The 14,804-nt window shown below is 41.6% G+C and overlaps 1 protein-coding gene across 3 annotated transcripts in view; it reads left to right on the top strand.

Moving 5' to 3' along the window:
* The first annotated feature begins 8,391 nt into the window (after positions 1-8,391).
* Positions 8,392-14,804, top strand: part of LOC116985227 (gamma-secretase activating protein) — a 53,729-nt gene continuing 47,316 nt past the window's right edge. Inside the window, exons 1-6 of one of the 3 annotated variants that reach the window (XR_004415223.1) lie at positions 8,392-8,700; positions 9,020-9,099; positions 10,664-10,720; positions 10,823-10,892; positions 11,726-11,782; positions 12,912-13,000. Coding sequence is in view for 2 of the 3 variants with exons in the window: in XM_033039859.1 (XP_032895750.1) it covers positions 8,613-8,700; positions 9,020-9,099; positions 10,664-10,720; positions 10,823-10,892; positions 11,726-11,782; positions 12,912-13,000 (441 nt within the window). In the remaining variant the exon portion in view is untranslated. The remainder of the gene's footprint in view (positions 8,701-9,019; positions 9,100-10,663; positions 10,721-10,822; positions 10,893-11,725; positions 11,783-12,911; positions 13,001-14,804) is intronic. The other 2 variants (XM_033039859.1, XM_033039858.1) reach the window with 2 other exon arrangements.

Here is a 14,804-nt window from a genome sequence, read left to right on the forward strand (position 1 = left end):
CTAATGTACTTGAAGAGAACTAATTTGCAGGGTGATGGGGAAAATGGCTGGCGTGTTGATCTAAACTCGATTACTCATTCACATATTTGGCAATAGCCCTTTTTGTGATGTATGCTTTTATTATTCTGTCCAATAATTCCAATGACTTGGGAAAACCATTATGATCCTCTTGCACCAGCAGGCTTATGTTGATAATGTTTTAAGGGAGGAGCTCTGGAATTGCACAGTGGAATGTGAATCAACAAGTTTGAACATCAGCAGTAGAAGAAGAAAAAAAATAAGCAGACATAATAACCACTTTTATTTCACAGTTCAATTCATGGACAACAATATGGAAATATATTCGATACAATAATTTTTCAAATTACTACACATGAAATAAAATCCATTCTTCAACAGTACAGAGTTTAACTGCATCAAAACAAAGGCATTACTTCTGTGTGGTTTTGCAGAAACTACGTGGTGAAATACTGGCACTCTAACAAACATTTAAAGGATATGTAACTGGTTGTCTTGGAATGATCTAAAGACAATCAACGTCCAAATAACACCCTGTATTTGTGGAATTTCTGAATAAAGGAGGTCCTTGCATAATATAGATTCCCTCCACAGCATTCTATTCTCAACAGGTAATCAATGGCAATTATTTAGCTTCAGGCATTTTCATTCCATGATTGGACATGATTAAATAGGTTATGCAAAGAACTCCAGAACTAGCACAGACTTGTTTTGTCATTTTACAACTTGCATGACAAAAAAAATGTCTTAACAACAGTGGAAGCATGAACAAAAAATATTTACTTATTATTTTCAATGTAGTTGTACTTAATAATTCCATTCAAAAATCACTTTTAATTCAGTAACGATTCCTATTTCAGAAAACATCCCAAAATGATGCCCAGTTATGGATTATCGCCATTGATCAGTGACCTTATCTGGTTGAACATAAAGGATTATTTGCTAAGAATTGTACTTCAGTTGTGTGAAACTTAGACTGCTGCTCTTATATCTACAGAAGGTAGTTGAGGCCAGTTTATTGCCTATATTTAAGAGGGAGTTAGATGTGGCCCTTGTGGTTAAAGGGATCAGGGGGTATGGAGAGAAGGCAGGTACAGGATACTGAGTTGGATGATCAGCCATAATCATATTGAATGGCGGTGCAGGCTCGAAGGGCCGAATGGCCTACTCCTGCACCTATTTTCTATGTTTCTATGTTTCTCTGTTTCTATATACAAAAATTATAGCCACAATTTACCTTAATATTTTCATTATCACGGATAATGTATTGCTAATCTTTTTCTATCTGACATCAAGGTCACTCCACAACCTCTGCATTCCCATCGACTCTCCCAATTCTTTCCACAATCCCATCAGCTACCCCCATATTTTTTTCATTTGCCTACAGATGAGAGACAATTTACAATGGCCAATTAACCTACTCACATACAGAACTTTAGGATGTGGGAGGTAAATGGCGCACTGGGAGGAAACCAATGTGGTTACAGGGAGAATGTGTAAATTCCACTCAGACAACACCCAAAGTCAGTATTTTCTTAAAGCAAATATATATAAGAAGCAAAGGAGTTAAGACTAAAAAGAAGCAATAGGATAATGACAAAAACACGTTTGCGTGTATTATCTTGTATTATCGTGTTTTGCACAAATTGACAAATGTGATGTGATTGCATTGGAGAGGAAGGCAAAGAGGATTTAGGAAGATGCTGCTAGGATTGGAGAACTAGCAATGAGAAAAGATTGGACAAGCTGGGGATATTTTCTTTGGAACAGAACAGGCTGAGAGGACCAAAAATCAGGAGGCGTGGGTTTTAAATAACTGATCAGATTAAAGAGATGACAATGAATTATTTCAATTGGAGGGTGTTGAGTTTGGGACCTCTCTGGCTGAAAGGGCAGTAGAAGCAGAAACCCTCATTACTTTAAAACAAAATGAATGTACTTGAAGAACTGTGACGTGTGGGCTACGGATCAAGCCTGGGAAGGTGAGATTGGGTAGGTGGCTTTACATCAGTGATTTGGATGAGGGGATTGACTGCAACATATCCAAGTGTGCTGATGATGCAAACCTGGAGTGCCAATTTATGTTGTCATTCAGATTCAGATTCAACTTTAATTGTCATTGTCAGTGTACAGTACAGAGACAACGAAATGCAGTTAGCATCTCGCTGGAAGAGCGACATAGAATATGAGCAATAAATACATCTATTTACATGCATACAATCATAGTGTTTTCCTGGTGGGAGGAGTGTCCGGGGGGGTGATTGGCAGTCACAGAGGTGCAGTGTTGAGTAGTGTGACAGCCGCAGGGAAGAAGCTGTTCCTGGACCTGCTGGTCCGGCAACGGAGAGACCTGTAGCGCCTCCCGGATGGTAGGAGGGTAAACAGTCTATGGTTGGGGTGAGAGCAGTCCTTGGCGATGCTGAGCGCCCTTCGCAGACAACGCTTGCTTTGGACAGACTCAATGGAGGGGAGTGAGGAACCGGTGATGCGTTGGGCAATTTTCACCACCCTCTGCATTGCTTTCTGGTCGGAGACAGAGCAGTTGCCATACCATACTGTGATACAGTTGGTAAGGATGCTCTCGATGGTGCAGCGGTAGAGGTTCACCAGAATCTGGGAAGACAGATGGACCTTCTTCAGTCTCCTCAGGAAGAAGAGACGCTGGTGAGCCTTCTTGACCAGAGTTGAGGTATTGTGGGTCCAAGAGAGGTCATCGGAGATGTTGACCCCCAGGAACCTGAAGCTGGAAACACGTTCCACCTCCGTCCCGTTAATGTGGATGGGGGTGTGCGTGCCGCTCCTAGACTTCCTGAAGTCTACAATGAGCTCCTTGGTCTTCTTGGAGTTAAGGGCCAGGTTGTTGTCAGCGCACCATGCTGCTAGGAGCTGGACCTCCTCCCTATAGGCTGACTCATCGTTGTTGCTGATGAGGCCAATCACCGTTGTATCATCTGCATACTTGATGATGGTGTTAGTACCATAAGAATGCAGAAATGCTTTGCAGGAATATTGACAGATTGTGTGACTGGGCACATGGAATATATTGTGGAAAAATATATTATCCACTTTGATAGATAAAATAGAATCACAGAGTACTTATAGAATGGTGATAGTTTGTTCAGAGGGAATAACGTGGAGTATACAAATCAGTGAAAATTATCGTCAGATGCACCAAGCCAATAGAAAGGCAAATAGTACAACAGCATAAACACAATGGGAACAGAAGTCCCAAGAGGTTAAATGTAGTGGGAACAAAGGCCCCGAGTAAATATAGGGTCAGAGGCTACACGAGTTTACACAGCTGAGACGTGGAGCCTGTAGAGTTCAAACAGAGGGGCATAGAGGCCCTGAGAGTCTAAACACCACAGCAAAAGAGACCCAAATGTTCAAACAACGTTAGAGCAGCAACAGTTCGAGCATGTCAAAATTATGTGTAGAAGGCCGGTAGCTGATTGGTGAGTAGCTCTGTTGCCTGACTTCTGTCTTAAAATTATTAACTGGAATAGCAGGCAGCTCAGATGCATGGGATATGCATCCTATGCCATGTGGGAATTCATGGGTACACCCCAATTATGTAGAAAAGCACATGTATTTGAACTGTTGGTTTAGGAGCAGTTGGAGTCACTATGATACATCCATGGGACTGAGAATTTTGTGGACAGCTCAGCTAGAGAGGTGATTGCAACTTAAGGGAAAGGGCAACCTACAGGCAGACTAGAAGGAGGGGGTTAGATAGTGCAGGAGTCCCCCCAGTCCATCTGCCTCACAAACATATTATTTAATAGACTGCAGTCAGGGATAGGAATATAGCACCATGTGTGGCTTAATTGCATACGAGGAGAGGAAGAAAAATCATTCCATGTGTGACTGCAGTCTGGTACATTGCCACTAGGAAGCCAGGATCAAAGATGTCAGAGAATGACTGCATAAGGTCTGAAAAATGGGAATAGGTGAGAAAGGGTAAACAGCCATAGGTCGCGATTTATATTGGTGCCGATTAAATAGGTCAAAAGAGGACAGAGATTCTTCCGGCAGGGTTTAGGGAACTGTAAAATAATTTAATGAGCAGAGTCTTAAAACTGGTAATCACAATGCTGTAAGTACCATATATTACTATGCACGGAGATAAGATAAAGTAGATGAATGGATGGCCAGAAAGTGTAGATTAGGGAAACCTTTATATTTTGCCACCTTCTCCCATCCAGCCTCCTGTAAGGATACAATCCCCTTTTCACAATTTCTCCATCTCCACTATTGTTCTCAACGTGAGGTCTTCTGCTCTCGGGCTACTGAAATGTACTGATTCTTCCATAATGTGACTTGGTTCTGCCATAATTGATGAAATACTCACTTGTTTGCTCCATTTCCTGCACATGTGCTCTGATCACATCCCTTCCTCGCCAGGTGGAACAGTAATATAGTTGCCTTGGTCTTGACCTTCTATCTCAGATGCCCTCACATCCAAAACATCATCTTTCACAATTTCTGCCTGCTCTTGTGTTATCACATCACCAAGTCACATCTTTCCACCTCCCTGTCTTTATGATTTCAGCTGTGACCGCTCTCTTCACGTATCCCTGGTCTACTCATCTCTTCTCACCCACTTCTCCCCATACTCTACCATTTTCCCCTGCAACCAAAGGATGTAATTTTAACTCCTTCCCATTCCGCATTGACCTGCCTGTCTGCAGCCTTCTCCTTTGAGAGGCCAAAGACAAATTGGACGAACAATATCTCACATTCTAATTGGCTAGCTTACAACCCAATGGTATAATCATTTTCCAGCCTTAAGTCACCCACGCTTCAGATGCTCTCCTCCCAGATACAGTCCACCAAAAACAAAGAGATGCAAATGGTGGAATTTGATAAGAAAGGAAACTGGGTAAAATGTAGAGCCAGAGGGAGGGAAGGTGGGTAGAAATGAGGGGGTGGGGGGAAGAGAAAATTATTTCATTCAACGCTCACTACTCACCCCTCCCAACTGGTCCTCATGTTTAATTGGATTGCTGGCTGGCATAAACATTTTAAATTCATTTAGGATTTCAGACATTTAAATTATTTTACATATTTCATCCAAGTCACTCTGCCTCAGTATATAACAAAGTACCTTTTCTGAAAAGTAATCAGAAATGACTTTGATGATTCAATGATACTTTCTATTCTCATATGGTCCTGTTGTCTTATATTTTAAGTGACTATCGTGATTTATTTCACTTTGCTCATTGAATAGCAAAAGACTTTGGCAACTGCCAATATGGAATTAAAAGAATGTTTATAATTCCGGGTATTTGGAAACTGCTGCCGGGTAGCCAGAGAAAAATAACAGAGAACAATGCCACCTTCTGGAAATACTTCAAATTGAAGCAAAGTTATTTTTAATAATGTAACATGTTGCATATGTATGGAAAGCAATATTGCCTGGCACTTATAACTAATTTTCATTTGAAGCAAGAGCACATCATCAATCTAGTCACTTTATTATAAAGCATTGATGATAAGTGCTTAGAACTTTCACTTCATTTTGGGAAATTATTTGGAAGAGATTTCCAAGATTCCCCATCGAAGGCAGACCTATTTTACATCAGGTGACCTTTGCTCTCCCATACCTAATATTATATTTCACAGAGTTTATTTAAAATGTATAGTGTCCAAAGTTATTTTGTGCAATCCTAAGGCAAATAGGATTGACCGCCGGCCTGCGGCCTACAACAACTTAAAGCCGCGGTCTCCGGTGAGGAAGATCCGATCCTGGACTGACTCTGGACTCTGGTCATGACCACGGGGGGGAAATGGAGGAGGACTGGCCAAATTTTGTGCCTTCCACCACAGTGATGAATGCTGTGGTGGATGTTTGTGTTAGTTTTATTGTGGTTGTGTGTTCTTTATTATTGTATCGCTGCAGACAACCCAAATTTCCACCAGCCTGGCTGTGTGGCAATAAATTATATCTAATCTAATCTAATCTAATCTAATCTATGGATGCTAAGCAACCAGATAACGGCTCAAAGTAGAACTTAAGCAGTTTTGCCCATGAGAAAGAAATTATAAGCACTAGCTATGCTAATTTAAGCATATAATGTGTTCAAAATAACACACAGATTAAAAACTACAAATTGAAAGTATATGTTTTTTTGGCTTATTTTTATATTTCTTTTCAGCTAAAGTTCTTAACATTATTCAGAAACCTTTGTTCTCTGGTGATAGATTCATAAAAATCACAGTGTTGTGCTTTAAAGTTGTTTTACTGTGTTTTACCTTGCAAAACACTCCCAAAGGTGCATTATTCATGACAATTTGTGATTCATTAAAAACAAATGTCTACACAGTGAAACAAAAATGTATAAAAATACCCTTTAATAAAATTTGACAATGCGCACTTTAACCACATGTGATTTTTTTCTATTACAAACCTCAAATTGTGGAGTAGAGGCAAATAAATAAATGATGGGTCTTTGTCCCAAACATTATGGAGGGCTCTGTGCCTATAACTTGCCAGGCTTTGTCCTGCCCCTCATCTCTTCCAGCTTTCTTCCCCCTCATCCCCTAGAATCAGTCTGAAGAAGGGTCCCGACCTGAAACATCACCCATCCATGTTCCCCAGACATGCTGCCTGATCCACTGAGTTACTCCAGCAGTTTGTATATCTTTTTCCACTATTGAAATCTTATGTTGAACACTATCAACACATTCACTGATATTGGTTGCTTAAAAGCACTTATGGGAAGATTAAATCGAATGGTTATCTGTACTTAAAGTGTCCCAGATAATTCAAAGGATAAATGATTAAGTCACCAAAAGGCTTACAGAAATCAAACCAACCAATGAAACCGTGAGCATCTTTAAAGACTAGAATATTAATATTACCCTTCGTCTCTATTGGCATAGTATTTGTGATCAGTGGTTTAACGCCATTGCTTAACAGTGGCCGATGATGACAGAACAGATGTAATTGGCATGATTCCTTAATCACCGATTTGCAGTCTGTGGGTGGTTCCAGCAATGAGATATTACAGAGTGAACTGCTCCTTCTGTAATGTAATGGCATCACATGGGAATTAGTATCCAACCTTTAAAAAAAAGAAACCAAAACAGGTTAAAAATAAAGATAGAAATATTTAAATGCACTTTGAATGCAACAATTTATCAAAATCTAAATTAACTGCCCAATCTCTTGCAGCTGTTAGTACCCACAAGCCCCACCCTGACCCCAGTTATCCCCATCCAAATGAGTTTGTGCCAAGGAACACAGGACGTGGTTGACATTTGTGCAATCCAGCAGCCAAGCAAGGGGAAACATTATCCCTGCATCAAACTTGTCAAGCCCTGTGTGATAAGTAGAACATTTATAACATTGAAGAACCAAGCAGTGACAGTTTTCAATAAGAGACACTTTCAGCACCTATCTTTGATATTCAGTGGTTTCACTGAATGTGGTGCAGTTACAGGTCGAGACAAGATAAATTATATTGGATAAATAAGAAAACAATGAAGAAAGTAAACAGATTTTCAGCCTGTCTTCCTGGAAGACAAAGCAAACTTCCTGAAATATTGAAAAATAAGTTTAGAAGATGCAAATGGAGAAAAGACAGTGCAAAAAAAAAAAGACATAAAAGAAAATTACAATTAGAGAAAAATATCAAGTCCATGATAATGCGAGAGATCAGTCCATAGTGTTCCATTGCCGAGGTAGGATCAGGGTTGTTTCAAGAACCTGAAGCTTGAAGGAAAGTAGCTGTTCTTGAACCTGGTGGTGTGCGAGCTCAGGCTTCTGTGCCTCCTGCCTAATGGTAGCAGCACTTCAGGTATTTGCTTTTATTGGTGGGGAGGGCTGTGCTTGTGATAGACCAGGCTGAGCCCATCACTCTCTGCAGCCTCTTGTGTTCCTGTGCACTGGGTTTGCCATACCAGGGCATGATGCATAATCCAGTCAGGATACTTTCTGCAATATATCTGTAGATGTTTGTTAGAGTATTCAGTGACATGACAAATGTCTTTAAATTTGTGAGAAAGTATACCTGCTGCATGATTACCCAGGACTGGTCATCCAAAATGTTAATCCCCAGGAATTTGAAGATGCTAATTTCCCTCATAGTGTGTGACAAAACATGACTTTTGGGAAAGTAAATCACTGAGATTGTCACTCAGCATCCTAGAGCCTCCCACAACAAACACTGCGCCCATAATCCTGGTTCTGCCCACTCCTTTGTAAGTGATTTAACCTTTAGTGAAGAGGAGCGCAGCGCGGTCGGCTCATCCAGAGTGGCTCCTCCTGTGCAAAGCAAATATCCTATAGCGGAGTCTTTGGTGCAAAGATCCTATAGCGGATCTTTGCTCCTGTGCGCTCCAGTTGGCAACGTGTGCGCGCCACCGTGTTTGTGCCGCTGAGAGCGCGTCCCCGCGGGGCTCCGGCACTGTGCGTGTTGTGCTCTTGTTCGGAAGCAACAGGAGTGCTCCGAGCGTTTGTTGTCACGGCCTTTCTTGGAGTTGACTCGCAACCAAGAAAGGCCGCCGATTCGCCCAATTGACTCCCTGGCAAGGCGACATTGACTTGAGGCATTTACTTATTTACACGGATTTGGAAGAAGTGTTGGATAATGTTGGAGTTGAAGTCTGTGTTTGATACTCAGAGTGAAGTTGCTCCTTGGCTGGTGAAAGGCAAGCTGACTCCTCTTAATGAAAATGGTAAGTTGCAACACATTCTGCTTCCTGAGGCAGTAGTGTAATGCCCTCATCATTAACTACTGTATTCCAGTTTGCTGAAGTGAATGTTGGCATTTGGAGACTGTGTACGTTCGGATTTGAAATTCAAAGCTAATTGACAAATTAATTAAAACAAACGTTCCATGGCTAAGTTTTTCGGATGGGTTCAAATTAGTCGTGTATGTCTGCGAAAAGCAACACACTGGCGAAAACCGCACCGTCGAGTGTTTGTTTGGATTAAGTTGCGTACGCGGCACATTCATGAGGCATTCATAACGCTTCTTGCTATATTCTGTTTTAGGCGAATCTACGAACCTTTCAAGAACCGATTTGCAGATTATTAACGTTGAAAAGAATGGCGGTGTCGTCTTCACCTGGAAGGTGCAACTATTTCTTACATTACGAATTTGTTGGAGACACATATGTTCATGTTTTTGCTGTTCGGCTGGATAGTAACAGGTTTTGTGAGACCATTCTCCTTAAAGTGGTGATGGGGAGAAGAGTAGAGTTATCTTTTAATATTACTAGATAGCCACCTGTGGCATGATGATCGACTAGTCTGGGGTTTATAATTTTAATTACTGAGGACAGAGCACAAGTACTTTGTGTAGTAATCATAATTTTGTGCAAAGTGGACAACTTTAGTGATCAGGAATTTTAGAAGGTGAAAATTTGATCTTTAACCTTACAGATATGATAATGGAACAGAAAATTATATGGGCTGTTAATTCACATTGAATAGTGTCTACGAGTTTTTCTGACAAATCATTTCAGAACATGCTAACATTATCTTACAACATTCAATTTTATCAATAAGTAAATTTCAGATAAGGGAAAACATTGTGACCTACAGGTTTAGCTGGACAGCATTTCCATGTTATGCGATTGAATGTTGGACTGTGCACAGAGTGAAAAGTGATAACCACCATCCGGGGTTGTTTAGCATCATCCAGGAACTTGAACAGGCTTGAATCACCTTGAGTGCCTGATGATATTTCCACATCACACACAGGATGATATCATTCATTGTATAGTGCTTTTTTGAGCATGATTGACTTATTTGGATAGAATTGTACATGGGAGTGAACATCATAGGGAACTATCATTGGACACTGTTTTCCTAATTTACCACTTGACCATGATCCTTTGAAGCAAAGTCCTTTGCATTACAAATGAATAATGTAAAAGTGTGTGTAGAAAGATAAAACATGGAAATGTATATGTCGTCAGTTGAAACGCATGTGTGTGTGTGTGTGTAGATAAAGCTGGGAAATTTATAGAAACCATCAGTTGACATGCGCGCGCACGGACACCTCCGCGTCCTCATTCTCTCATCGTTTTGGCCAATGAGCTTTTTTTTTTTTTTCCCTTCCACCACTACCTCATCCTCTTTCTCCCCCGGAGTTGCCGACACACCTTGGAAGATGTTGGCAACTGCAGGGGAGAAGGCAGCAGGGGAGCAGACAAAGTGACTGGTGAGAGGGAAGAGAGTCCCACAGTGACCAAGCTCTTGGGCTCCCCAGCACTCTGGTACCCAATTGCTCATCCTCCGTCCTTGATTCTACAGAGGACCCACCACTCTGCGAAGGAGGTCATGATATACCGCCAAGGCCCCGATGAAGATACCAATTGCAGAAAATTATAATGCCCTCCCAGTAGCTCTTGAATGCTGCAGATAGGCCTTGGATAGCCTTGGATAGACATTTGGAAGGAGATTTATGTGATAATCTGAGGGATATGGAGGTTGCAAAAGACACACATTTGTCAATATAATGTGAAAATATTGCAATGACTCTAAGGTCTAGGTTTTTTTTTGCGAGTACTGAAATCCATCAAAGCACAAATTATGGCCAGAGAGTAAATGTGTCAAAGAAACTCTTTACTGTCAATGATGGAAAATACTACTCAGTAATGTGAAGATTTTAAAAATGTTTTTGTATTGAAGGGTAAGAAAGGAACGACGTGTGTTGGCTTGCATGATCTTCACAAAAAACAGAACAAGGTAAATGTGATTTATGTTGACAACGTCTTATCTCCAGCAAAATGTAGAAGTTTTACTTAGATATTTTCTCCATTTTATTTTGCTCTTTATTTATATTCTCAGCTGCTGTATATCTTTGATAGAGAAGTGTCTTTGATTAGTTGTTCTGTCAACAAGGAAAGGACACTGCTGGGTGAGTGGGACTCATTTCTATTTTGGGAGATAGTTTTACACTTTTAATGGTGCACTGGTATCTCATTTAGCCGCCGGTCATTCCTAGGAATGAATGCAATGGAATTGGTGCTAAAAGGGCTCATTAATAGCATGTGAGAGATGCATTATTCACAGTGCTGCTGTGCATGAATCCCTGCTTTTCCTGTTGCAGTGCCAGGAAACCAATTGAGAGCTCAGCACTCCACTGACACTCCCACAGCAATGACATAATGACCTCATCACTGCATGTGGAGAGAGTCACACAGCACTGCGATGCAGGGTTTGTGTGCACCCTGGTATGTTTGGTGAGTGCAGGCGGTTACACAGACCATTTGAATCCTATCTCATCACCTCAGGCTAGTGGTGATGGATGGAACCTGCTGCCTCCCCCACTTTTTGATTGGCTGCACAGTTTCTCCAGCTGGAGATATTTTTATTGTAACAAGTTCAAAGAGCAGTGTATGTACCCTGAGCCTTGCATCTCAGCACTGAGTGGTTGCATTAATCGGCCATGCTGCCCAACATCGATCCTTACAGGCAGCTAAGCATGTTGCCTTGGTGAGGCAACCATGTAATTACTTTAACTATTTCATCTTAGGGAAAAGTCCATGTTCCCAGCACAACAGCCTGAGGTACAGGGATGTACCTGCCTGTGCATGTTTGGACCAGAGCCAGGTGCACTATGACAAATGGGGTAATGCTATGTGGGGTTCCTGTGTAAATTGCAACACGTATCAAGATTATAAATGCATATTAAAATTGATATGTCATAAGTGAATTTGCTTTTTCAAATAAATTCTTGTTTTGTTTTAGCTGTAAGTATTCTACAGTCTGCTGGAAGAGACATGCCATTAAATACTTTCAGACCAGGTATTGCTCTCAACATTCTTTAGTGTAGTAATAAAAGTTGAATTCAAACTTTCAATTGAATTGCTTTTGGAATTGTTTATTTATGTAAACTATTCAGAATTAATTTTGAGGGAAGGAGTTAAATCCTTGAATTGCATTTGTTCCCACGATGAGGCTTTCCTTTCTAAAACATCTAAGATGTGTCCTCTATCGCTGTCATATATAGATCGTCCAACTGCGTCTCCTCTGTGACCTGTAGTTGTACTCTTCCTCCCCAGATAGACTTTCCCTGGTCCCTGCCTTTCACCCCATCAGATTCTGCATCCAACATGTCGTCCTCTGACATTTCCAACTCTTCAAATGTTATCCAACCACTGGTCATATCTTCAGGGCTGCCAACATTGGGTGTGAGTTGAGAGTGAGAAATTGCGAGGGAGCGTAGCGACCGAGGGGGGGAGGGTGTGAGAAAGGGGTGTGTCTTGATATCCAATATTTCTTAAAAACACTTTGGCTTTGTTGAAATATTTTTAAAGTTATCTTAGTACCTTACTACTATATGAAAAGTGAAAAAAGTTTTCTTACTACTATTAAGGAAGTAATAAGAAAGCTACTTAGATATTACTTATTATTACTAGGTATTGCTTAATATTTAAATACATTTCTTACTAGTTAATAAAGGGTTCAATGCCATATTATTCGAATGGACATTTAGTTCTCTGCTTTTGCTCTCCCTCCTTGAATGGGTTGTGTTGGCTCTGCATTTACCCCAGTCCCCGGGACCATTTCAGAATCGGTAAAACTAGTAAATAGAGACTTATTTTCAGTTCATGGTACTGAGTCTGGTATAGAAAAGTATTTTACAATTCTTGTCTATTCTGGTTAATGCATATTTTGTAGGGTTTTTTTGGAATGAATTAATTTGTAGTTCTGGGGATTCCAAGAAAGTTGTTTTTAATGCTTTGTTTACATGAAAATATCAATTCAATATTGTGTTTTAAATGTGATACAATTCACTTAAAACCATATATATGAATTGCTGGAGTATTTTATCAATACAGTACTATAATGGAAAATTAAATTTCCCCCTTTATTAAAATATGGCATATCATCCAGGATCTTATGCTGTTCACTTTTTAAACTTTTGTTGCAGTTTCCAGATGTTTGACTTTGTTGATTGAGATTCATCCAGCAAATAATACAAAAGTTTTAAAAGCCATTGATTCAAATGTCAAAGTTCAGGTATTTATCATTAATTGCTTTCTTAAATTTTGTTTTTTTTATAATGCTTTCGTATTAACTGTTTGTGAATGAGCAGGTTGGAAGAAATCTTGAGCAGTTTTCCTTGCTATATGGGTTTGAGGCTCTGAAGCTGCACCTGTAATTCTTGATCATGTTTTATAGCCTCTTGGCCAAGTCAGAGATGTAAAAGAAAGATAAAATGCTATTTGCAAACTATTGGGAAGAGTAAAAGTGGGACATTGAAGGATTTTTACTGAGAAGAATTTGCAAAAACCTGTGAACAGACCTGCCCTGTGACTTAGCCTGAAAGTGTTTAATGTAATAAAATGAGAAGGACGGAGTAACCTTCAAGAATGGGGTTTTGGGTACAATTACAGAGTTGCTATTGCATTAAAAATCCTTCAGGTATTTGTCCTTTTCCTTTTTGAAAGCTTTGTTTGAATCTTCTTCCATCATTCCTCGAGTCACTACATTCCACTGCTTGATGGAAGAAAATTATTTTCCTAAGCCCTTTCCCCAATCAGCTTCAGTATATTCATGACCTTTGTAAAGTTATGATGTGAACCGTTAAATAAAAATGTAGAGTTAGGATTAGGGTCGGTCGGTCGGGCTGTCAGGCCACGGTGAGTGCTGTGAAGGATCGTTTGGGCAGTCGGTAGTCCGGTGGATGCTGCGAGGAGTCGGTCGGGATGTCAGGCTGCCAATGTTGCAGCGAGCGAGCGGGCAGACTGACGGAGCCAGCACAATGGGGGTGCTGAAGGTGGCCGGGCGGCATGCAAGGTAATGCTGCTCCCCACCATCACCATGATGATCCAGAAGGGCATGCTGGCCGAGGTGGACGTGCTGAGTGACCACACTTACAGAGCCCACAGCCGCAACCAAAGCGGCTCCAGCTCCAGCCGTGGGCAGCTCTGGAAGGGGTGTGGGTTAGGGTTAGGCATTTTCCTCTAAGAGGAAGATGCCTTCGCCTTCCCCCAGCCTGGCACTGCCCCAGTCCCACCACCTCCGTGACCCCCACTCTGCACACTGGCAGTCAGTGGGGTTCAGTAAATGGGGGAACCCACAGGAACTGCCCTCACCCATTAATTAGGCTGGTTCAGGAGCCGGACCTCTGCGACAGTCTCATTCCAAATACACACTCACAATTATATTAATTATATTATTAATATAATATAATTATATATAACTCCAGTCATATTCACGTTTTATATATACAGTTATGGCTATGGATATATGCATATCGATATAGATGTAGGTATGTAGATATATGTATATGTATATACATATATGTATATAGGTGTGTGTGCGCGCGCACGCGTGTGCATGTGTGCGATCAATTTTCAACGCGTGGGCGCACTTTGCACTTTCCACCACCCTTTCCCCCCCCCCTCAGTCATTTTTTTTGCCTCCCGCTGTGCTGCGGACCAAAGATCGAGAGGGCGTACTGGCCGCCAGGGCCACCTTCTCATCGCGTGCCCCGCGCGCCGATAACGCCTGCTGCCGCCTGGCTCTCCTCCACTTCCCCGCCCTCCACCCCCCCGGCCCGGCTCTGTCACACAGACGGAAGCCACGATCGGCTGGTCCCCCCCGCTGCTTTTCACCGTCCTCACATCGCTCCGTGCCTCGCTGGTGGCCCGCAAGCTCACTCGGTACCACGCCTGACCGCCCACTCCCCTCTCCCTGTACTCGGGGTCTGAAGCGTTCGGGAATTGGTCCTTTGTGACGACCCGGAGATAACCGGCTGGCTCCGGGGGTACAGAGAGGATGCGCCGAGGATGCTAGGCCATGGAGCTGAGGCTCACTC

Source organism: Amblyraja radiata, chromosome 21 (assembly GCF_010909765.2).
Source record: "Amblyraja radiata isolate CabotCenter1 chromosome 21, sAmbRad1.1.pri, whole genome shotgun sequence".
NCBI lineage: Eukaryota > Metazoa > Chordata > Chondrichthyes > Rajiformes > Rajidae > Amblyraja > Amblyraja radiata.